We start from the raw sequence: 23,575 nt of genomic DNA, 5'->3' as shown, positions 1-23,575 counted from the left end.
CACATTTGGGATGGGTATAGGGTTGAAGAAGGATTGGTGTTGAGAATGGGATTGGGGCTAGAGTTGTTGCTGGAGATAGGGCTGAGGACAGGATTGAGATGGTTGAGGATGGGGCCAGAATTGGAGGTGAACTGGGTTGGGAGATAGGATTGGGGACAGTACTGGGCACAGTAGAGGCTGATGGTCCTGTACTCCCCACCCCCACCTAGGCCTGTACAGGAACAACCTCCTGCAGCAGTTCCTTGAGGCGTGGTACAACCAGAAGTTCCTGGGTACCCACTGCACCTTTGGGGATGACCGGCACCTCACCAACCGCATGCTCAGCATGGGCTATGCGACCAAGTAAGCAGAGGGGATCTGGTAGTTGGGTGTGTGTGGAGGCCAGTGACTCTGTGTGTGTGTTGGGAATTCTCCAAACCCAAGTTATCGTGCAGGACAGTGGGCTCTACCAAATGAGACGTTAGGGGAGAGTGGAAGATACTAGAAGGAGTAGGGGTGGCATTTGCATTGATTATGTGACCCAATGGACTCTACTAAATGAGGCAAGGTGAGGGTGGGGAATTCCGCCTAGAATAAACCACATGAGATGGGGCAGGATGGCTCTCCCCCGGCAGCGCAGATTACTTCAGGTGAGGTGGGGAGGGAAAGAGAGTGGGATCTAGTGAGAGAGTGAGCAAGAAGAATCAAGTGCTTCAGGAAGAGTTGTAATTCAGTGAGACTCGGGGAGTATGGGTTCAACCAGGTCGAGTTCAGGGGAAAGAGATTTCTACAAAGCTAGACCCTGTGAAAGGGCCAGAGAGAACTTGGGGTACACCAAGGGAATTCATGCATTCATTCACAAGGCAAACATTCATTATAATGTGTTTTTGTTTAAGTTTATTTATTTAAGTACTCTCTATGCCCAGTGTGGGGCTTGAACTCATGACCCCAAGATCAAGAACAGCACGCTCTTCTGGCAGAGCCAGCCAGGCACCCCTCATTACAATGTTTCAAGCTCTGAGGATGCAGCAGTTACCAAGAGACACAGATTCATGCTCATACCTACTGGGGAGACAGTAACTAAGGAGAACATGTAGTAGGCTGGATAATGGACGTGCCAGGAAAGGGGGTTAGAGAGTCTGGGAGCAGGGAATGAAATGTTAACTAGGATGCCCTAGGAAGGGCAGGGATGGAGGCTGGAAACGGTGCAGCTGGAGCCCTAGCAAGGGGGAGAGCGTCAGGGGAGGAGGACAGAGTGGTGACGGGGAGCACTCAAGAAAGGCTTAGAGGCCACCCAAGAACTTTGAACGAAGATGAGGGAGCCATGGGAGGTTCTGGGCAGAGTTGTGATAGGATCCTTCTGGCAGCTGTTTTGAGTACAGACTGCAGGAGACAAGGGCAGGGCAGGGAGGCTACTGGGGATGCCAGACCACACAGGGGAAGGAGCGGGAGGGTGTCAAGTAATACCCGTGGGGTAGAATAGTTTGACGCCTCCTAACAAACTTGACTGTTAGTGGCCCACTTGATGACGTTCCAGAAACGGGATCCTAGCCTTGTGTGGGCTTAGCTGCGAACTGGGTGGGGTTGACTGGGATGTCCGCTGTGGCCACAGGAAGGGGGCCTAATGGTCCCTTGAGCTTGAACACATGGGCTGCCCCGGGTAGGAACATCGCCTGGCTTATCCCTCACCACCGGGCCTGCCAGTAAGAGTGACCACTAAAGTATTCGTAATAGATTAGTGATAGCACTAGTAATAGGTCAGTAACTGTAATGATATTAGTAACGGCAGTCGTGGTATTAGTCATTGTGCAAACAGTAGTAGTTTCTTTCTTTTTTTTTTCTTTTTTAAAGATTTTACTTATTTTTTAGAGAGCGAGTGAGAGAGAAACAGCCTGAGAGGGGAGAGGGTCAGAGGGAGAAGCAGGCTCCCCGCCGAGCAGGGAGCCCGATGTGGGGCTCGATCCCAGGACTCTGGGATCATGACCTGAGCCGAAGGCAGACGCTTAACGACTGAGCCAGCCAGGCGCCCCTTATTTATTTATTTTTAAGATTTTTTAAAAATTTATTCATTTGACAGAGACAGACTCAGCAAGAGAGGGAACACAAGCAGGGGGAGTGGGAGAGGGAGAAGCAGGCTCCCCGCCGAGCCGGGAGCCCGATGCGGGGCTCGATCCCAGGACCCTGGGATCATGACCCGAGCCGAAGGCGGACGCTTAACCATCTGAGTCACCCAGGCGCCCACAGTAGTAGTTTCTTTTCTTTTCTTTTTTTTTTTTTAAGATTTTATTTATTTATTTGAGAGAGAGAATGAGAGACAGCATGAGAGGGGGGAGGGTCAGAGGGAGAAGCAGGCTCCCCGCCGAGCAGGGAGCCCGATGCGGGACTCGATCCCGGGACTCCAGGATCATGACCTGAGCCGAAGGCAGTCGCTCGACCATCTGAGCCACCCAGGCGCCCACAGTAGTAGTTCCTAATACTTACTGAGCAAGTCCAACATCCTGAGCTCAGCAGGCGGCACGAGTCCTGATTCGGTGCTCACCGCAGCCCTATTAGGTAGGAATCCTGGTCGAGGCCGTTTTGCTCACGGCAACGCGAGGCCCAGGGAGGTCAGGCAGGCTTGCGGCCCCGTGGCCGCCCGGCGCGGTGGCCTTCTCCCGCCCCGATCGCTGTCCCGGCCGCAGGGAGGGCCGTGCTGAAGCCCCGCCTCGTCCCTCCGGCGCAGGTACACGTCCCGCTCGCGCTGCTACTCCGAGACCCCGTCGTCCTTCCTGCGCTGGCTGAGCCAGCAGACGCGCTGGTCCAAGTCCTACTTCCGCGAGTGGCTGTACAACGCGCTCTGGTGGCACCGCCACCACGCGTGGATGACCTACGAGGCCGTGGTCGCGGGGCTCTTCCCCTTCTTCGTGGCGGCCACCGTGCTGCGGCTCTTCTACGCGGGCCGCCCGTGGGCGCTGCTGTGGGTGCTGCTGTGCGTGCAGGGCGTGGCGCTGGCCAAGGCGGCCTTCGCGGCCTGGCTGCGCGGCTGCGCGCGCATGCTGCTGCTCTCGCTCTACGCGCCGCTCTACATGGGCGGCCTGCTGCCCGCCAAGTTCCTGGCGCTCGCCACCATGAACCGGAGCGGCTGGGGCACCTCGGGCCGGCGCGCGCTGGCCGCCAGCTACGTGCCGCTGCTGCCGCTGGCCGTCTGGGCTCTGCTGCTGCTGGGAGGCCTGGTCCGCGGCGTGGTGCGCGAGGCCCGGGCCGACTGGAGCGGCCCTGCCCGCGCCGCCGAGGCCCGCCACCTGGCCGCGGGCGCTGGCGCCTACGTGGGGTACTGGGCGGTCATGCTGGCGCTCTACTGGGGGGGCGTGCGGAGGCTCTGCCGGCGGCGGTCGGGTGGCTACCGGGTCCAGGTGTGAGTGCAGGTGTGCGGGCTGCTGGCCCGAGGGACTTCGGGGAGGCGGGAGGAGACCCGCGGGGGGGGGGGGGCGGGGAACAGAGCCACGCACTTGCCGGGTGATTCTCTGGGCCTCAGTTTCCCTCCTCTGTGAAGCGACGGGTGGACCCAAGATTCTTCAACCTGGGCCGTTTGGGGGCTGGGACTTCAGGGTCCCTGGGGAGGGGTATTTATTGATCAGGGCGTGCATTTTTAGGGGGGGGGACAAGGGTCCCCACATGCTGTCCAGGGGCCTGCTTTCTCCCTGTTCTTATTTAATATCCGTTTGTACTGTGTGATTAGGATATAATAAAGAATTTTATTTATTTTCTTCTGAGTCTCCCCCCCCACTTTTTTTTTTTTTTTTTTGAGAACTGAAGGGCTACAGGGTCGAAGGGTGGGGACTCGTGGCTCTGTCTTGGGTACCAGCTGTTCGAACGTAGACAGGCTCCTTCCTCGGGAAATGGATAATAATCCCCTGGGTCAGTTGTGAGGGTGAAATTTCTCAACTTCTCATCACCGATACTTACGCAGTGCCTACTATGTGGGGACACTCTTAGGTACCGTGGAGGGCCCTTCCCTGGTCCATCCACTTGGCTACTGTCTAAGAAAGGTAAGTCATACCTTGTCTCCTCAAACGCCTAGCACCTCACCCTTAGCTTGCTTTCCATCTCACTGGGAAAACAAAGGTGAGGAAGAAAACTTTCAGTCCCACCTGCACGTCTTTCCACTGGTTTGCATCTGTGCCCACACAGGCCACCTTCCCCCATTCGTGAGGGTGAACTGCCTTTTCCAATGCCAACCCCTTCCACTGGGGCACTGGACCTCATACCCTCTGGTCTACTCAAAGATCTCACTCCTTCTGTTCTTCCCACGTCATCAATTCTTGCCTCCCCACGGGTCTTTCCCCTCAGCATCCAAATGTGCTGTCATTCTCCGATTTTTAAAATACATTTTTAAAAGATTTTTATTTACTTATTTGATAGAGTGAGCGAGTGAGAGAGCACAAGCATTGGGAGCGGCAGAGGGAGAGGGAGAAGCAGGCTCTCCGCTGAGCAGGGAGCCCGATGCGGGGCTTGATCCCAGGACCCCGGGATCATGACCTGAGCCGAAGGCAGACACTCAACCAACTGAGCCACCCAGTGCCCCTCACTCTCTGATTTTTAAGACTCCCTGTCTTGACCTATTTCCTCCTGAACTACTGTCTCATTTTTTTTAAGTAATCTCTACCCCCAGTGGGGCTCAAACTCATGACCCTGAGATCAAGATCTTCTGCATGATCTACCGACTGAGCCAGCCAGGCACCCCATCCTGTCTCATTTCTAACAGCAAAACTCCTTGAGAGCTGTTTATATTTGTCTCCAATTTCTCTCCCACAAAGTTCAGCCATGTCAAGTGTGTAATTCAGTGGTTTTTAGTAAGTTTATAGACTTGTGCAACCATTACCGTAATCTGATTTTAGAACATTTCCCTCACCCCCAAAGAGGAACCCTATGACCACCAGCAGTCCCTTTCATTCCTCACCCCAAAACCACCTCGATGCCCTAGGCAACCATAATCTACTCTCTGTCTCTACAGATTTGCATGTATCACTGGCTCATTCCTTTTTATTGCCAAATAATATTCCATTGTAGGGAAGTATCGCATTTGGTTTATGCATTTATCAGTTGATGGACATTTGCGATGTTTCCATTTTTTGGCCACTGTGAATAATGTTACGAACATTCACATACAAGTTTTTGTGTGAACACAGGTTAAATTCTCTGGGAATGGAGTTGCTGAGTCATATGGTGATCCTGTTTAATTTTATTGAGGAAGTGCCAGATGGTTTTCACAATGCCAGTACCATTTTATATTCCTACCAGCAAAGTAGGAGGGTTCCGAATTCCTTACATCCTCACCAACATTTGTTATCACCTGACTTAAAAAAAAAAAAAGATTTTATTTATTTGAGAGAGAGAGCATGAGTGGGGCGAGGGGTTGAGGGAGAGGAAGAAGCAGACTCCCCACTAAGCAGGGAGCCCGATGCGGGGCTCGATCGAAGGACCCTGGGACCATGACCTGAGTCGAAGGCAGACGCTTAACCGACGGAGCCACCCAGGTGCCCCTCACCTGACTTTTTGATTATAGCCTCCCAGGGGGTGTGAAATGGTATCTCACTGTGGTTTTGATTTGCATTTCCCTTTTGCATGACGAGTGTGGCTTAAACCCATGCCAATCAGATGGCTCCCCCCCACCGCTCTATGGAAATGGCTCTGGTCAGGTTCATCAGTGATGTCCAGCTTGCTAAAACCAACGGCCAGTTCTCAGGCCTTATCTTTCACCATGTGGCAGCATGTGACCCAGCTGATCACTATCTCCTTGAAATGTTTTCTTCGCCTGGCTTTCAGAATGCCGCAGCTGCCTTGCTTTCCCCGTTTTTCCTTCTCAGTTCCTCTTCATGGTTCGGACTGCTTACCTTTGGAGAAACCTCCTCCTACCCACTTCTCTTATCCGTCTACACTCATTTCCTCTGTGTATCCAGCGGCGTGGCTCTGCGTGCCTCATTCACGCTCCATGCCTGGAGAGGGGGCTCTGCAACTTGTATCTTCAGATCAGACCTCACCTCTAAATTCCTGGACTTTTTTTTTTTTCATTCACTCATTCTTTGATGATGTCAATCAGTCCCCAAACCATTTACTAAGTATGTACTGAATTCCACATTTTGCCGGGTTTGCAAATACCGAAATGAATGAGAGGCAGCCCCTGCCTTCCAGTAGCTCCTAGTTAAGTAAACAAAGAGTGTGATCCGGAGTTATACCCAGGGTCCCCAGACACCTGCCTCTGTGACTTCTGTTTTCATAGATGAGGGACAATTTAAATTATTAAAGCTATAAAAGATTATAAATTTAGCTCTCCTCGGGGGTGCCTGGGTGGCTCAGTCGGTTAAGCCATCTTCCTTCGGCTCGGGTCATGATCCCAGGGTCCTGGGATTGAGTCGTACGTTGGGCTCCCTGCTCAGCAGGGAACCTGCTTCTCCCTCTGCCTCTGCTCCGTCCCGCTCTCTCCCTCACTCTCTCTCAAATAAAATCTTAAAAAAAAATAAATTTAGCTCCTCAGTGTCACTGGCCACATTTGACCTGCTTCATGGCCACAGGTGGCTGGAGGCCACCACATGGACAGAGCACATCTAGAATGTTCCCGTCATGGCAGAGGGTTCTACTGACATTGCGGCTGCCATGACCATTGACACCTGCCCCTTCTTTTTTCTTCCCCTCACACCCAACATTCTGATCCATCAGCAAACCCCACTGGTTCTACCTTCAGGACGGATCTAGAGCCACTGCTCCTCACTGTCACCACTTTGTCCCCGAGCTGCATCTCCTTCCTGGATTAAAGCTGTCCAGATTACCACAGCACCTAACAGCAGTTCCTAGTTCCACCCCTGCCCCCTACAGTTTATCTATGCAGTAGCCATGCAACTCAAATCATATCATGACCTTCCTCGCCTCAAAAACTGCCCATAACTCTCATCTCAGGAAAATCCAGACCTTACAGTGGCCAAGGTCCTCCATGATCTGGTCCCCTCACATCCTCTCTGACCTCACTGCCTACTCTTTCATTAAAGTTCTGCTCCATATGCCTCCCGGCCACGTCCCCAACACTAGGCACACTCAGGGGCTTTTGTCCCTGCTGTTTTTGCTTTGATCCATGTCTTATTGTGCTTAATTTTCTTGTTTATTATCTAACCATCCATTACAATCTAAACTCCATGGGGCGCCTGGGTAGCTCAATCGGTTAAGCATCTGACTCTTGATTTCAGCTCAGGTCATGATGTCAGGATTGTAAGATCGAGCCCCACCTTGGGCTCCACATTGGGTGTGGAGCCTGCTTAAGATTCTTTCTCTCCTCCCTCTGCCCCCCCGCCCCACCAAAAGAATCTAAACTCCATGAGGGTGCAGATTTTTGTCTGTTCTGATTTCTTCACTGCTGTCTCTACAGTACCTTGAAAATGCCTGGCACATAGAAGTACTCAGTAAATATTCTCTGAATGAGTGAGTCAGTAAAGGGGACTATATCAGTGAACAAGAATGAGTAGATGCCCAGAAGGAACTTATCCTTTAGGTGGGAAGACACAAACCCAAATAAAAAACAGAAGTTGACATTAAGTCCCAATGAGTACTGTGCACAAGCCAAAATAGGGGGAGGGAAGTAGTCAGAGAAGATGACATTTGAGCGGGGAGCTGTGAGAGGGAGGTAGCTCCGTGAGGTTCACAGTAAAGTCATGTCAAGTATGAAGGGACAGCATGTGCAAAAGCCCGAACATGGGACTGAGCTTTGCGTGTTCCAGGGACAAAAAAAAAAAAAAAAAAAATGGCTAGTGGGGCTAGAGGGTAAAGAGGGGAACAAGAAAAGGGAGGTGGAGTCCGGCAAAAATAGCACCAGATACACAGACTCATCGTGGGGATTAAATAGGTTAATATATGTAAAGGCTTTTCAGGGGAAACTGTAACTGAGTTAACTAGACACAAAAGGGAGAAAACCTTATTCTAGGCAGGAAACAGCACGTAACCAGGTCCTGGAGAGGATGACAAGAATCATGACAAATGTAAGGAATAAGCAAAGGCCAGACAAAGTGCAGGGTAAAAAGATCAAGGGAGAAGAGTGGTAGGGGACAAGGCCTGCCAGGTCAGCAAGGGCCAGAACCTGGAGCATCTTAGAGGCCTTGACAAGGAATTGGATTTGTTCCAATGGCAATAGGGAGCCACCAAAGGCTTTTGAGCAGAGGAGTGACATGATCTGACATACTTTAAAATATTACTCTGGCTGCCATGTGGAGGATGGACCGGAGTGAGGCAAGGCTGATTCGGGGCAGGGAGGCGAGTGGGGATGCTGCTGCAGTGATCCAGGCAAGAGACGATGGTGACTGGGACCACAGACAGAGGGCAGCTACACAAGATGTTTAGGAGTTAAAAAGGCTGAGTCATGGAAGTAGAAGTGGGGGAGGAATTAAACGCGGGTTTCGGGATGAGCAGCTGGGTGGATGGTGGTGCCTTCAGCAGGAAAGCCTTGAGGAGGAACAGGCGTTCAGAGAGACATCAAGGGCAGCGCTTTCTGCCCACAGGTCCTGTCCCCATGCTTTAATAAAATCACCTTCTTGCACAAAACAAACAAACAAAAGCAACAACAAAAAACCCAAAGAGACATCAAGGAATCCGTCTGAGGGTATCGTCTGCAAGTTGAAATGTCAAAGAGACAGTCAGCAATCTAGGGAGGGGTCTAGGCTTGTACGGAAAGTCCTCAGCACAGGACCTTGCATGTACCTTGACAGCTCTACATATTACTGTCATTAAAGGAATAGTCACCTGGGCATATTTGGGGTATGCTGCCCCTCCTCCTACCTGCGTTAGCGGTGACCACCTTCAAAGATGAAAGAATCTACAGAGCTGAAATATATTCTTTATTTTAGGAATGAAAACCGGGTAAGGAAGTAAGAAAAAGATACCTTTGTTAGTTGCCCTTGAAGTACCATCGAAAGAACATCCTGGGGAAACAAGGAGGCATTTGTGTTGGTGGGAAAGTTTTGGGATTAGATATCTGGGTCCTGGAAGCCTGGGTCCCAAAGGTAGACAAGGCCTGCACTCTTGGATCTGAGAGAAGAGGGCCTATGGGCTTGGACTCCTGAAACTGGAGGAGGAAGGGACTGGGGGCCTGGACTCCTGGGTCAGGGTGGAGGGAGGTGGGGGCCTGGACTCCTGAGTCTGAGGGAGGAGGTGGCTGGGGGCCTGGATTCCTGGGTCTGAGGGTGGAGGGAGGTGGGGGCCTGGATTCCTGGGTCTGAGGGTGGAGGGAGGTGGAGGTCTGGACTCCTGAGTCTGAGGGAGGAGGTGGCTGGGGGCCTGGACTCCTGGGTCTGAGGGTGGAGTGAGGTGGGGGCCTGGATTCCTGGGTCTGAGGGTGGAGGGAGGTGGAGGTCTGGACTCCTGAGTCTGAGGGAGGAGGTGGCTGGGGGCCTGGACTCCTGGGTCTGAGGGTGGAGTGAGGTGGAGGCCTGAACTCCTGGGTCTGAGGGTGGAGGGAGGTAGGGGCCTGGACTCCTGGGTCTGAGGGTGGAGGGAGGTGGGGCCTGGACTCCTGGGTCTGATGGAGGAGGTGGCTGGGGACCTGGACTCCTGGGTCTGAGGGTGGAGGGAGGTGGGGCCTGGACTCCTGGGTCTGATAGAGGAGGTGGCTGGGGGCCTGGACTCCTGGGTCTGAGGGTGGAGGGAGGTGGGGCCCTGGACCCTGGGTCTGAGGGAGGAGATGGCTGGGGCCCTGGACTCCTGGGTCCGAGGGAGGAGGAGCTGAGGGCCTGGACTCCTGGGTCTGAAGGAGGAGATGGCTGGGGCCCTGGACTCCTGGGTCCGAGGGAGGAGGAGCTGAGGGCCTGGACTCCTGGGTCTGAGGGTGGAGGGAGGTGGGGCCCTGGACCCTGGGTCTGAGGGAGGAGGGGGCTGGGGGCCTGGACTCCTGGGTCTGAGGGAGGAGGGGGCTGGGGGCCTGGATTCCTAGGTCTGAAAAAGGAGGGGCTGGGGGTCTGGACTCCTGGGTCTGAGGGTGCTGGACACCAGGGCTGAGGAAGGAGAGCGGATGCTGGGACTCCGGGGTCCTGGGCACTCACCACACCACAAGGGTCGCACTGACTGATGCTAAGGCCGCGACGGCCGCGAGCAAGCATTGGTTGCTCAGCGTCAGAGCCTCGGGCCTGGCCAGCAGCTCGCCCAGGCTTGGCCTCCAAGGTTCGATCATCTCCGCCTCCAGCGGCGCCCAACGCAGCACTTCCCGAAAGGAGACCTGGAGCTCGGTCTCCCCACGTGGGGGCGCACCAGTCACTGCGGGGCCACGTACGTCAGCAGGCGCAAGCCCCGCCCCGCCCCGCCCCGCGCAGCCCCGCCCCCGCGCAGCCCCGCCCGCACCGTTAAGAAAGAAGTAGAGCCGCGCCAGCGGGAGCTGGTCGTGCAGGATCACGCAAGAGAACGTCCCGCGGTGCGCGGGCTGCACCGGCCGGATCCGCGCCAGGTTTCCTCGGGCCCGCGGGAGGTCTTCGAAGTAGGACACGTCCTGCGTCCGGACCTGCGGGACGCTCGGGCTGAAGCGGCGGGAGGAGAGGAGCCTCGCCCGAGCCCAGGTCAGATTCCCTCTGCTGGGTCTCGCCAAAGCGCGACGTCCAAGCCCCGCCCCCGAGCTAGGCCACACCTTCTTGAGCCCTGGCCCCACCCCTAGCCCCTTAGGCACTGACCCTTCACGCACGACCCCGCCCCTCTAAGCCACCTCCCGAGCCCTGCCTCCACTTCTAAATCCAGGGACCCTCCCCGTGCACGAAGCCTGAATCTAGACCGAGCTCCCCCGAGCCCCACCCGCTGCGTCCTGACCACCCGTCCTCTAGAGAAGCATAACCCTCCTCCTAAGCCCTTCGCGCTGGCCCCGCTCCGACTCACACCTCCTCCTGCGAACTTCCAGGAATAGGTGACTTCCTCCTTAGGCAGTTGGAAGTTCACAGTGCAAGAGAACTTAGCCTGATGACCCCGAGTCACCGTCAGGTCCTGAACTGAAAACAGGTCCGCGTCACCGCCCGAGCCCCCCCCCCGTCTGGCCCGGTCCCTTCCCTGCTCAGCTCTCGTTCCTCCGGTCCGTCCGGTTCCTTTCCCCTTCCAGGCCCCGCCCCTCACCTGGGCAGTCCAGCGGGAGGTCGCAGACCGTGGAGTAGCACCCGCGGCAATGGAAACGCCGGGCGACTTCCTGGAGTCCTGTGGGACGGAAACGCTGCACCTGGGCTCCGTCTGCGTTCCCCAGTCCGGGTCCCTTTGGCCAATAAGGTCTGTGCAGCCTCCCGGGCTCTAACGGCCCGACGGGTCCTGGGCGCCGCCTTCCCTGCGCTCACTGGCTGGCTCGCAACACTCTCCGGCCTCTGGGACTCCTATTGGCTTGTTTTTGCTTTCGGGCCCGCCTTGTATGAGGTTTGTGAGCAGTACCTGCTTTTACTTTTCTCCAGGGCTCTTACTGGTCTCCCGTTCTAGTCCCAGGTTTCGCTCCCGACCACCTCCCTTCCCCCTCAGTTCTGAGCTTGGGGTGTAGTGCTTACCGCAGGGAGGGATGCAGGCCCGGACTGTGGAGAGAGAGGAAGGGTTACTATCCTGGAAGTGCCCACCTGAAGCTCCCCTAGAGGATAGGTTACTGGGCCAGATGCTTTCCTCCGAGGGGGCGGAGCCAGGCCTGCTGCAGCCCACCTAGGGGGCGGGGCTAAGCTTGCAGCAGTCCCCCCGTAGGCGGGGCCAGGCCTGCAGTATTCCACTAAGGTCAGGCACAGGCCTGCCGACTAAGGAGGCGGGATCAACCCTGGGGTATCCCACCTAGGGGGCGGGGCTAAGCCTGCAGCAGTCCCCCTGTAGGCGGGGCCAGGCCTGCAGTATTCCACTAAGGTCAGGCACAGGCCTGCCGACTAAGGAGGCGGGATGAACCCTGGGGTATCCCACTGAGGGGGCGGGGCTAGGCCCCGGGCGATAGTTCCAGGGGACTGGGTCAAACGAGGGGGCCCAATTAGAGAAGAGGTGTGGCAGGCTAGAATTCGCCCACCGAGGGGGCCCAGTTGGAAAGGAAACATCACAGAGTGCACAGGGCCAGAGAGATCCAGAGAGAGGACCGGGCTAATCTGGGACAGAATCATCCCAAAATGGGGTCCTAGCTGGAAAGGAAACCTTCCATTGAAGCAGGGACCAGATTCTAGAGTGTTCCTCACAGGGGAAGAGGCTCAGAGGGGCTGGGCTAACGGGAGACGATGACTGGCTCAGGATTTTAGAACTGTGTGTGTGTGTGTGTGTGTGTGTACCGACGCCTGCGCGCTGACTTCTTTTACCTTCTTTAAGCTGCATAATGACCTTCCGCATTTTCTCCGCAGCATCAGGAAAAGCCACCTTAAAGGAGCCTGGAGGGTGGAGGGGGGCCTTGTGGTAAAGACCCTTTCTCAAGCCCGGTCAACTTGCTATCACGGTGTTTGTGCCTTCCTCAGGCCCTCCCCATCCCCACATGTCTAGTATATAAAGCACCCCCGTCTCACCTCCTCCCGCCCTGTCTACCTGGAAGGCTGACAGATCCCCAAGTCTCCTTCCATCTGCATCTGGACTATCTTTCTGATGGAACCCCTCCTCTGCATCCTCTGTGTTGATCTTGTTGAGAGGAAAGGGGAGGATAAAGATCAAATTCCTCACCAAGGGCCCTACAAGGTCTGGCCTAGTTTCCTCTGCCTCTCTATTCCATCCCTGTTGCCCACCTTTCATGTATGAAAACGACCATATTCTCTAGCACCTCAGGGCCTTTGCATGTGCTGGTGTGTTTCCAGCACATCTTTCCTCCTACTCCTACTCATCCTTCATCTCCTACCTCATGTCCTCTCCTTCGAGGTGTTCCCTGACCACAAATCTAACCTAATCCAGTTCCCTATTTTTGCCTCTTGAAGTGTTCCATTCATTCCATTCAGAGTTCTCACCAGTTTACAATTATATATATTTATATATACAGTGATCATTTAAGTCTGTCTCTTCAGTTAGTAAACATGTCATTCTTCAGTGCTGTATCCCCAGAACCCAGGAGGGGGCCCTGAGTCTTAGCAAGTGCTCAGAAGTATGTGTAGAATGAATTCCAGGATCCAGCTGGAATGAAGACCACAACTGGTGGCCTCTGGCCCCAGTCCATCCCTTGAATGTGTTATATTTGGACTGGAAAGTATTTTTAAAATATGAACCAGTTGCTATCGTGTAAAATTTGGGAAAGTCACATAGAATGTTTGGCATCTCTTTTACAAAATTTGGAAGAGCTATAACACAAGAGACTGTATTTTCATGAGGCAGCAATTAGCTAGAGCTTCGTGGCAGCCACCCCCCTGGGCATGCACCTGCCACTTCTGCATGGTGCCCAGACTATTCATTTCTACCCCTTTGACTCTTTTTTATCTCTGATTCTTATGCTTTTGGAGTTTTGACCATTGTAATGGCCTCCAAACTGTAAGGTTTTGTGGTTTTTCCCAAAGTGGATGGCTGGCTGGATTGATTTACCGGTGGAGGTGGTTTTGGAAATTAGAAATGTAGCAGATGTGGGGCACCTGGGTGGCTAACTAAGTTGGTTAAGTGTCTGACTCTTGATTTCTGCTCAGGTCATGATCTCAGGGTTGTGAGATCAAGCCCCGCGTTGGGCTCCGTGCTCAACACAGATTCTGCTTGGGATTCTCTCTCTCTCTCCCTCTCCCTTGCGCCCCCCCCCCCAAATAAATAAATAAATAAGAAATGTGGCAGGTGTTACGGACTGAATCGTGTCCCTCCCAAAGTCATAATGTTGGAAGCCCTAAACCCCAGTACCTCAGAATGTGACTGTACTTGGAGATACAGCCTTAAAGAGGTAATTAAGTTACAATTAGGACATTAGGATGGGCCCTGATCCAGTATGACTGATTGCCTTATAAGAGAAGGAAATCTAGGGGCGCCTGGGTGGCTCAGTTGGTTAAGCGACTGCCTTCAGCTCAGGTCATGATCCTGGAGTCCCGGGATCGTGTCCCGCATCGGGCTCCCTGCTCGGCAGGGAGTCTGCTTCTCCCTCTGACCCTCCTCCCTCTCATGCTCTCTGTCTCTCATTCTCTCTGTCTCAAATAAATAAATAAAATCTTAAAAAAAAAAAAAGAGAGAAGGAAATCTGGACACCAACACACTGAGGGAAGACCATGTGAAGACACAGGGGGAGAGAAGATGGTCATCTACAGGCCAAAGAGTGATGCCTCAGAAGGAACCAATCCTGCTCACTCTGACACCTTGATCTTGGACTTCTAGCCTCCAGAATTGTGAACAAATACATTTCTATTGTTTAAGCAACCCAGTATATGGCACTTTGTTATGGCAGCCCTAGCAAACTGGTAGACAGGGATTGCTAGTTGCTTCCAGATATCTCTGTAGTAACATCACACTGCATTTCAGCTGGGAAAGCACCCCCGGCCCCACCAACCACCCAGCTAAAAGACTGTATTCCTCAATATCCCTTGCAGCTAGGTGTGGTCATGTGACCCACTTGTGGTCATATAATGATTTGTAAGTGGAAATGTCATGTGCGAGTCATAGGAAGGAGCCTTAAGAGAGAAATGGCACCATCTTATTGACCCTTCCCCTTCCTCCATCTGCTGCCTTAGACTTGGATTTGATGGCTGGAGCTCTAGCAGGCATGCAGAACCATGAGGATAAGGGCTACATCCTAGGATAGTAAAGCAGGAAGCTGGAAAAGGTTTGGGTCCCCCAGAAAATGAAATGGTGCTGCCATATGAAACTTAAGCACCTACCTCAAGACTTCTAGCTGGCTTAAGCCATTGCACGTGAAATGTGTAATTTCAAACCATACAGAAAGGGAAGGAACTGAGAATACTGGTGAGAGGGTGGCTGATGAGATGATCCTTGAGTATAAACTGGAGAGAGGGGGCACTGAAGCCAGGAAGTGGGTTCAAAATGAGGGGTCAAGGACTTAGAGGTCTCTCCTTGGCCACAGGGCGGGCGTGTGGTCTGGAAATGGCAGGATGGTCAGGAGGATGTGGTCAGAGTGGGGTGCTCAGATGAGAGGCTAAGATGTTGGAGGAGTCATCCAAGGAATATCTCTGTGCCAAACCAAGTGACTCACAGGGAGGATGAGTGTGGGATATGCCAAGTGAGCCATGGCAGGGGTGTGTGTGTGTGTGTGTGTTATATCTAAGTATGTCATGGGAATAAAGTAGGGATGGAGTGAAATGTCCAAAGAGGCCAAGGGGTGGAGGTTATCTCAAGTGAACCAGAAGGGGGCATGGTAGATGTTGTAAAGTCTCCCCCAGAGAGGTGGGTATCATTAGGAACTTCAACTTTCAGACCATCCGGGTTTGAGTCCTGGCTTGTCCATCTGTGAGCGCACCTGCCTCCTATCTGAGAAACCCATTTCAAATCCTCTTCCCTACATGACCTTGGCCAAATATGTAATTTTCCTGATCCTCAGTTGGTAAAATGGGGACAGTATCAGTGTCTATTAGGGTTGGGGGGGATTTAATGCCATACAATATAAAAGCATCCCCGTGCCAAACTATGTACCATTGGATGGCTACATTTGAGAATGTCCGTAAGCCCTTAGGATGGTGTCTGGGACACAGTGAGTATGTTACCATCTCCAAGTTTGAGATGGGGAAATGGAGGCACGGAGAAGTTAGGAAGGTGGCCAAAGGTCACATAGCTAGATTTGACCCCTGGTGATCGAGCTGCATTACCTGTGACACGCTGCCCTTCACACCACACCACCCACTCCCTGGTGTATGGACACAAACAGTATCACCTGCCACCACCAAGAGCCTCTCTGAGTCAGCACGTCCATCTCTTGGGTCCTCCATCTGGGAGACCTGGGAGTTGCCCTTCCCCTCCCCCACGCTTCCCCTACACAAGGCCAGTCTTGATATCTCCTGGGTCCATCCTTTCTGTCCAGCTGGGCCCCAACTTCCCCCATCTGGAAAATGGGCTTACCAAACCCCACGTGACAGGGCTGGTAGGAAGATACCCTTTAGGACGATAGTTAGCATCAGTAAGTGCAGACACGGCCTCTCCCATGTATGAAGCAGGTTTGGCACAGAGTCAGATCCGTCATCTTCCTCCCCCTCCCCCCTCACACTTGCCCCTCTCAGCTCAGCCCTCATCTTGGGGTTGCGACTGGTCCGAACCACCGCTAACCTCCTCACCGGTCTCCCTGCTTCTGCCCTTGGCCCTCGTGGCCGTGGTCTGATCCTGTCTCTTTCTCTCTCCCTAAAAGCCTCTGATGGCTACCCCCTCAAGAGCGAAAGTGGAAGTCAGTTCAAGGGTACACAAGGTCGGGTCCCCAAGCGTGTTCCTGGAGCAGCTGCGGCAGTGGGCAACTTGTTAGAAAGGCCCACTTCCTGGCCCTACCTCAGACCTAAGGGGCAGAAATGGAGGGTGGCACCCAGGAGTCTGCATTTTCACAAGCTCCCAGGAGATTCTGGCACACACTGGGGCTTGAGAACCACTGGCCTATGAGGTCCTACAGGATGTGGTTCTGTGCAGCCTCTGATTTCATCTCCTGCATCCTCTCCCTCCCCCCTTGACTCCACTCCAGCCCTTCACACTGGCTCTTCCATCTGCCTGGAACGCTCTTTCCCCTGATTATCTGTATGGCTCTGTCACCTGGTTCAGGTCTTTCTTCAATTGGACCTTCTCACGTGCAACTCCCCTGACCAACCTATTTAAAATAACCACCCCACTGGGTACCCTGTTCCCTTTCCCTCCTGTTTTCCTCCTACATCCTGGATTACCAACTGACACACTGTAGTATTTCATGGATTATGTTTATTGTCTGCCTCCCCCACCCCCACCCCCCGCAGTATAAGCAACCTGAGGGCTAGTGGTCTGCAGATCTGGTCAGAGCTATGTCCCCAGTGTTGTTTCTGGCACATTCGATGAATACCTGTTGGTCATATTGCACCAGCTTCTCCCGGCCTCCAGTCTGTCCCCTTCACAACCCCAGAGGGTCTTTCCATGCCCAGAACTGAGCCTGCCCTTCCCCTGCTCACAGCCCTGCTCCTTCAGGACAGTCTCAAGTCTCCTTGACCTTTCAGTTAAACCCTGGACCTGTGGTCTAGCTGCTTCCTGGATGTCCCCCGAGTCCCTCACCGTCGCTATGTCCTAGCCCAGCTCACCATCTGCTCCCACCCTGCTCTTTCTCCCAGGCTTCCCGTCTCAGGGAAGACCCAGTGCCCACCCTCGCATGGAGCTGGACCCTGGGTGCTATCCATTCCCCCCCCAACCCCAGTCCCCAAACAGACCTTCAGACCCAAGCCCCGTCCCTCCTGCCCTTGACTCTCTTCTTCATCCGTGCTGCTTTTCCACCTTCACAGCCCCGCCCCAGCTCAGGCCTCCCTCACCCCAGCCTCCACCCAGGCCGCCCAGCCTCCACTGCCTCCCCACTCCATTGCGTCCCACACAAGGCTCTAGGGAGGTCTTCTACACACAGAACTGGACTTGTTCCTGTTCTCCTCAAAACCTTCTATGACAAGATGGCCTAAGTGGGGAGAAAGGGTGTTTTCTGGAATCCTGAGCACCTCCCCTCACCCCAGCTTTGAGTTGCTCAGGCCTCTCTTTGGGGTTGGGGGATCTGTAGCTGAAGTCTTCTTCATGCTGACCCCCCAGACACCCCCTGGGTGGCCAGGAACCTCCCCATCTTTCAGGATCATCGTCAGAAAGCTTGGTGGGCAAGAGCAGAAAACAAAGGGTGTAACAGCAGATGTAGAAATAAGCCCTGAGCCCTGGACCAGCAACTGGCCAGTTTATGCTGCAAGCAGTGCTCCGCCTTCCTCCTCCCTCTCCCTCCGAGGTCCATCTGGTCAGGAGGCTCCTCCCTCTCAGGGAGGCAAGGACATTGTCCCACCTTACAGGTGGGTAAGTTGAGACCCAGAGGGAGGCAGTAACACATCCAAAACCTCATAGCCAGGGGGAGCCACACAGCCAGCTCAGAACTCATGTCCTCCTGATCCCAACTAGGTTTCAGACTCTAGGTCATTTCTGCACTCTTCTTTGAGCTCCCCACCAGCATCTGACCGTCCCTTCCCCCCAACAAGTAATCAAGCTCACTCAGCTTCCTAGCACTGCCTCCTCCAGATCTGCCACATTCTGGGGGCCCCCCTGCACACACATCCATCTCTTGGGGGCTTACACCCCATGTCCACCAAACCGTCCCCACCCCACTCACCCTGGGCAGTGGCCGTCTCCTGGAGAGAGTGGGTCATCTGGGTGAAGGCGTCATGCAGGTGGCTTCTCTCATCGTAGTCTGGGAGTAAGGGTGGAGGACAGAGGCTGGGAAAAGCAGTTCCCTCAACACCATGTCCACTCCGTGGACATTCTCTGTCTCTCTAAGACACCTCCTGTCTCCAAGTCTCTGTCCCTGCCCCACTGCTATCCCCCATCTCTGAGTCTGTCCCTCCCCCCCAGTGTCTATCCTGCCTTCTCTGAGTCTGTCCCCCATCTCTATCCACCTCCCGGAGTCTGTCCCCCATCTCTGTCCTCCTCCCTGAGTCTGTCCCCCCACATTTCTATCCTCGCCCCCTCTGAATCTATCTCCCCATCTCTATCCTCTCCTTAGTCTGTCCCCCGGTCTCTATCCTCCCCCTCTGAGTCTGTCCCACACTCTATCCTCCTCTCACTGAGTCTGTCCCTCAGTCTCCATCCTCCCCTCTAAGTCTGCCCCACCCCTCCCTCTCTGGGTGAATCTCTCAATGGTTCGCCAGGCTCTCTGGAACCTCCCTGTGCAGACACCCTCCCCCCTACCCCAGGACCCTGGAAGAAGTGGCAGTTCTCCTCACTGATTTCAGTGTCTAGGAGGCCCTTAAAGGCGGCGGTGAATGCCTCCTCACACTTTTCCAGCTCAGGGCCCTCTATACCAGCAAAGATCTGGCAGATGCGGACACGCTCCTTATAGGATGTGAAGCAGAGGAGACAGGCCCAGGCGGGGGCCCTGAAGACCATGAGGGCTACCAGGGCAGATGGGACAGCACTGCCTGGGGCCAGCAGGGCCATAACAGAGGGTCTTGGCCCAGGGAGAAGCTGGTGACCTTTGTGAGGTCACCATGGGGTGGGGGAGGGGCATGTGGTATGGGGGCAGAGGTTGGATTTCTGTGGCTGGTCAAATGTCAAGCTCTGGGTTTTCGGGGAGAACGGGTGTGAGGAGTCAGGGGTCAGGCGGGCAATCCCCAAGCTTGTGGTTAGGCCGGACGCCAGGCTCCCAAGAACCTCACCTGTGACCCTGGATGTCCTCACAGGTTAAAGGGTCTCAGGGACCCAGAGGCCGGCAGTGTTGTGTGCGGTGGCCTGACAGGCCAGAGTGGAGATGGCACAGAGATACTGTGAGAGCCCGAGAGACAGAAACTGACACACGGAGAGATACCGGAAAGCACAATAAGAGAGACATGGAGAGAGAGTCTGAGAGGCCGCTGGGTAGACACCCAGCCGACTCCAGAGACACAGTGGAGATGGAGAGACAGAGAAAGCAAAATAGAGGTTTCTTCATGGGACAGAAACTCTTTGAGGGAAGTGGGAGGAGGGAATGCAAGGACAGGACAGGAGAGACAGCCCAGCTCCTCCTCCCAGGGTCCCCCCGCATGGGGCAGCGGTCAGGGGCTGGGGTCCCCGCCGGGCGTCCCGTGCAGGGCGCAGCCTGGGGAAAGCTAGGAGGCCGTATAGTGATCTCCGTGGGTGTCCTCCTCAACTATACAACCTCCTACCTCAGCCCGGGGGGCGCGGCAGGTGGACAGACAGACGGATGGACGGACAGATGGGGGCCAGGAGGGCCAGGGAGGGTGGGGAGGGCCGGGAAGACCCCAGCCGCGATGGTGAGCCCCCGACACGGACCCACAGACTCGAGCTTGTGTGCGGCGAAGGCCCCGCAAGGTCGGTTCTACGGGTGGGTGCCAGGACCCAGGAATCCGGGCCCCCGGCCCCCTCCTCCCCAAGGAACCCAGGAATCAGTCTCAGGGACCCAGGAGTTCAGGCCCCTAGCCCCTTCCTCCTCAGAGGTCCCTGGAGTCCAGGCCAGTAGGCCCCTCCTCTCTCAGACACAGAAGTCCAGGCCCCCAGCCCCCTCTTCCCTCAGACCCGGGAGGCCAGCCAGGCCTGCCTCCCTGGGGAAGGCGCAGCCGGGCTTCCTGGCTTCCTGGATGCGGAGTCAGAGGGAACCTCACCTGTTTCGGAGTTTGGCCCCTTGGGCAAGCAGCTCCCTACCTACCTGTCAGATTCTGGAATCCAGGACTAGGGCGGAGGCAGGGATATGAAACCTTCAAACCTCTCTGGGTATTTTCCCCCCTCTCTCATTTCTTCTTTGGGCCTCCCATCATTTATAATGATGACAGCTATGAACCCTGAGCACTGACGCTGCCCCAGGCCTAGCAAGGTGCTGTCAGCTTCCCCACTGGGCAGGGGAGAAGGCTGCCCAGAGATCGGGAGAGGCTGGGCCAGAGCCGGGCAAGCGGGAGGAGCCGGGCCTGGTAGGCGGTGGCCCAGCACCCAGCCTCCCCACCCCGGGGCTAAGAGTGCGCACCTGCGAGTGGCAGGTCGGCCTCTCTGTCCAGTTCGGTCTGTCTTGCTCTCCCCGTCCCACGCTCCATCTCCATCTTTCTGGCTCTTTCCTCCTGCTGTTTCTGCGGCGCCTGGCCTCCGCGTCAGCCCCCGGCTTACCTGGTCTCCAGCTCCTCCTGCGTCTGTTTCTCGGGCTCTGCATTGCTCATTCTCCGCTCCTGTCCTTCTCGCCCCTCCGTGGTCCCGGCGCTCTCCCTCGCAGATGGCCTCGCCCTCTCTCTCCTTTCTCATTCTTTTTCTTTCCCTTCGGTCTTTCTTCCTCCTCCTCCCTCCCTCTCTCTTTGTCTCTCATTCTCTCAGTCTCTTCCTACCTCAAGGTCTCTGTCTCTGGCCCTCTCCCTTCCCCTCTCCGTTTCTCTCCCTCTCCCATCTCTGTCTCCCTCTGTCTCTTTCCTCCCTTCCCTCCCCCCCACCCTTCTTTCTCCCTCCCTTCCTTCTCCTTCGCCCCCTCTCTGCCTCTCTCTCTCTCTCTCTGTCTTTCTCCTTCCCTCTCTCCCTCCCCCTCGCAGCTCGGAGCCAGGTCTGGAGCTGGGGGTGGGGTGGGGGTGGTTCGAGAAGGGGCCCAGGGCTGGGGTAGCGACCTGCTGAGGAGGGGGAGGAGAGGCGGGAAGGGGGCGGAGGAGGAAAGGAGATGGGGGGCCAGAGTCGGGTCCGGTTCTCATCCCCCTTCCCTCCTTCCCAACCTCCCAGACCCTCAGGCGGGGGCGAGAGTCAGGCCAAGGTGGGGAGGAAGGGGAAGGGAGGAGGCTGCCCCCGCCCCCCCACAACCTGGCCCAGAGCCCAGGCCGGGTTCCCAGCATGCCCCGGGGCTGCCTGGGGCCTGAGGAGGGGGTGAGAGGGGAGCTGAGAATCTTAAAGATTTGCAGGACCCGAGCATCCCCCCACTCCCTCGACAAATTTCTCCTTGGGGAAACTGAGACCCAGAGAGAAGGGTCAGGACTTGTTCAAGGTCACTGGACGCGGCGTTGATGGAGACATGAACTCTCTGGGCCCACAGGCCCGATTTGGGGAAGGGGTTGGCGCTGGACTTCCCTCAGGTCTGGGTCCCCCTCCCCCTCTCTGCAGACCCTGGGGAGCCCCCAAGGGTCAGAGAGCAGACCCAAACAGTCTGGCACCATGGCAACCAGCTGGTCCCGCCCCCTTAACCCCCGGAGGGCTGAGATCCAGCTGGGGCTTAAAGAGGAGGTGGGGACGCCTGGGTTCGGGGGAGGAAGGGGAGAGGGGCCCGGACTCGGACGTTTTGTGAAGGGTGGGGGCTGGGGTGTGGACTCCCAGGTCTGCGGGAAGAAGAGGCCGGAGGCCCAGACTCTCTCGGGTCCTGGGGTAAAGGAGGCTAAGGGTTCGGATTCTGGAATTCTGAGGGAGGGGGCTGGGTTGCGGACTCCCAGGTCTGAGGGAGGAGGGGGCTGGGGCCTGGAATCCCAGTTCCCCAAGGGAGCCTGGATGCTGGGCCTCTCCTCCGCCAGACATCCCCTGCCCCCGCCGCTGACCCTGGCCTGTCTGGCAGCCCAGACAACCTCCCCCCCTCCTCCGCCCCCACCTCGAACGGCTCACCCTTGACCCCTCAAAGCCCCGCAGCCCCTTCCCCGCCCCTCCCCCTCCCCTCTAGCCAGACGTTAACCCTTCTGCTGCCGGAGGCACCTCCGAAGCCAACCTCTCTCCCTGCACCTCCCCTAAGGGCTCGGGCGGGCATCTTGCCCCAGCGTTCTTCAGCCTCCGCATCTAGCTATCCCGGCCCCATCTCTGTCTTCCTCTGGAATCCAGGAGGTGTTCTCCGCCCTCTCCTCCTCTGGACCCCCGGAATCCGGGCCCTCAGGCCCCCAGCCCCCTCCTCCGAGGATTCGGGAGTCTGGGTCCCCAGCCCCCTCCTCCTCCACGGACCCAGAAACCCAGGCCGCGGCGGCCTCCTCCTGGAACCCTGGGTCGGGGCCCCAGCCGTCTCCCCCCCGCCCCCCGCCGCCCCCCAAGCCGGCTTTCCGCAGACTCACGGCTCCGGGGCTCCCGCGTCGGAGGGCAGGGGCTCCCCGGCCAGCCCCCAGGCCGCGCCGAGCCCGGCCAGCCGCCGCCCGCTCTCCATCCTCTCCCCGCCTCCGCCGCCCGACGGCCTCTCCCCTTCCTCCCGGCGGCCTCGCCATCCTCCCTCCCTCCGCCCGACTCCCTCCGGCCCGCGTCTCCGCCCGGGACCCCGCGGGCCGGCCCCCTCCGCGGGCGCCCCCGCCCCGGCCCCTCCCCGCCGCCGGCCCGGCCCGGCCTGCCTCCCCCGGCCCCGGAGCTGGCCCCGGTCCAGGGGAAAAAATTCCATCCGGCCCCGGGGAGGAGGCGCGGGCGGGGGAGGGAGCGCGCGGGGAGGCCGGCCGGGAGCGTGACGCAGGGCGGAGGGAAGGGACAAAAGGGGCCGGGGCGGCGGGGCGCCGCGCTCCCCTTCTCCCGCCCTCCCCGCCCGCGGCCGGCCCGGCTCTCCCCTCCCCGCTTTCTCCCGCGCCCTCCACCTCGGCTCCCTCGCCTTCTCCCGCGGCCGCCGCCGCCTGCGCGCTGCATTCTCCTCTTGGCCTCTCGGTCTCTGTGTCTCTCCTCTCCCTCCTCCCGCCGCACCCCCCCCCGCCGCAGCGGGGTCTGCTCCCCTCCTCGCTCTCCCCCTTCCTGCCCTCCCAGCCTCCCCCTCCTCCCTCCGCTTCGGGCCCCCCGCCCGCTCCCCGCACTAGGGCCCCGAAGGTGAATCAGACCCGCATCTGCCCTTGCAGACGGAGCTCACAGTCCGATGGAGGAGACAGCCCCAGACGCAGACAGTTCCAATCCAGGGCGACCGGGCTATGACAGAGCCAGAGGCCAGCGGCTGTGGGAGCCCGGGGGCGGAAGGAGTCCTTTCAGCCGGAGACAGCCGAAGGGGCCTCCGAGAACCGGGAGAAGTTAGGTCTGGATGGCCGAGACGGGGCTGGCCGCGGCGAGGGCGTTGCAGGCAGAGGCTCGAAGGCCCGGAACCGGGGGCGATTCCGGGAGGACCGCAGAGCCGTCAAGTCGGCCTCGAGCCTTAGAGGACAGGAGCCCA

The 23,575-nt window shown here is 56.7% G+C and overlaps 2 protein-coding genes across 9 annotated transcripts in view; one reads left to right on the top strand and one right to left on the bottom strand.

Moving 5' to 3' along the window:
- The window catches only part of HAS1 (hyaluronan synthase 1), an 11,835-nt gene extending 8,458 nt beyond the window's left edge, over positions 1-3,377 (top strand). The window contains exons 4-5 of the mRNA XM_045892016.3: positions 210-342; positions 2,702-3,377. Coding sequence (XP_045747972.1) covers positions 210-342; positions 2,702-3,377 — 809 coding nt within the window. The remainder of the gene's footprint in view (positions 1-209; positions 343-2,701) is intronic.
- Positions 3,333-23,575, bottom strand: SPACA6 (sperm acrosome associated 6). Of its 8 annotated transcripts, none has more exons than XM_064581811.1 (9): positions 22,518-23,575; positions 18,152-18,229; positions 12,267-12,335; positions 11,496-11,519; positions 11,083-11,160; positions 10,852-10,961; positions 10,330-10,486; positions 10,035-10,245; positions 3,333-8,918 (listed from the first exon to the last, which is right to left on the bottom strand). In XM_064581811.1, the coding sequence occupies exons 1-9, from the start codon at positions 23,065-23,067 to the stop codon at positions 8,885-8,887; spliced, it is 1,311 nt and encodes a 436-aa protein (XP_064437881.1). In that variant the 5' UTR covers positions 23,068-23,575; the 3' UTR covers positions 3,333-8,884. The 8 variants fall into 8 exon arrangements, 4 of the variants coding, with proteins under 4 accessions (XP_064437881.1, XP_045748020.2, XP_064437883.1 ...); XM_045892064.3 differs by lacking the exon at positions 22,518-23,575 and adding an exon at positions 18,762-20,900; XM_064581813.1 differs by lacking the exon at positions 22,518-23,575 and adding an exon at positions 20,629-20,900.

This window comes from Mirounga angustirostris, unplaced genomic scaffold (genome assembly GCF_029215605.1).
Source record: "Mirounga angustirostris isolate CCGP_5_RB_7025 unplaced genomic scaffold, mMirAng1.0.hap1 SCAF_16, whole genome shotgun sequence".
Classification (NCBI taxonomy): domain Eukaryota; kingdom Metazoa; phylum Chordata; class Mammalia; order Carnivora; family Phocidae; genus Mirounga; species Mirounga angustirostris.
This window is presented reverse-complemented; position numbering and strand designations above follow the sequence as displayed.

Coding starts and splice junctions, on each gene's coding strand:
- SPACA6 (XM_064581811.1), bottom strand. CDS start 23,067: ATGCAGCGCGCAGGCGGCGGCGGCCGCGGGAGAAGGCGAGGGAGCCGA. Junction 18,230..22,517: donor GACGCGGGAGCCCCGGAGCC/GTGAGTCTGCGG, acceptor CCTTACTCCCAG/ACTACGATGAGAGAAGCCAC. Junction 10,246..10,329: donor GCTCTACTTCTTTCTTAACG/GTGCGGGCGGGG, acceptor GTGGCCCCGCAG/TGACTGGTGCGCCCCCACGT.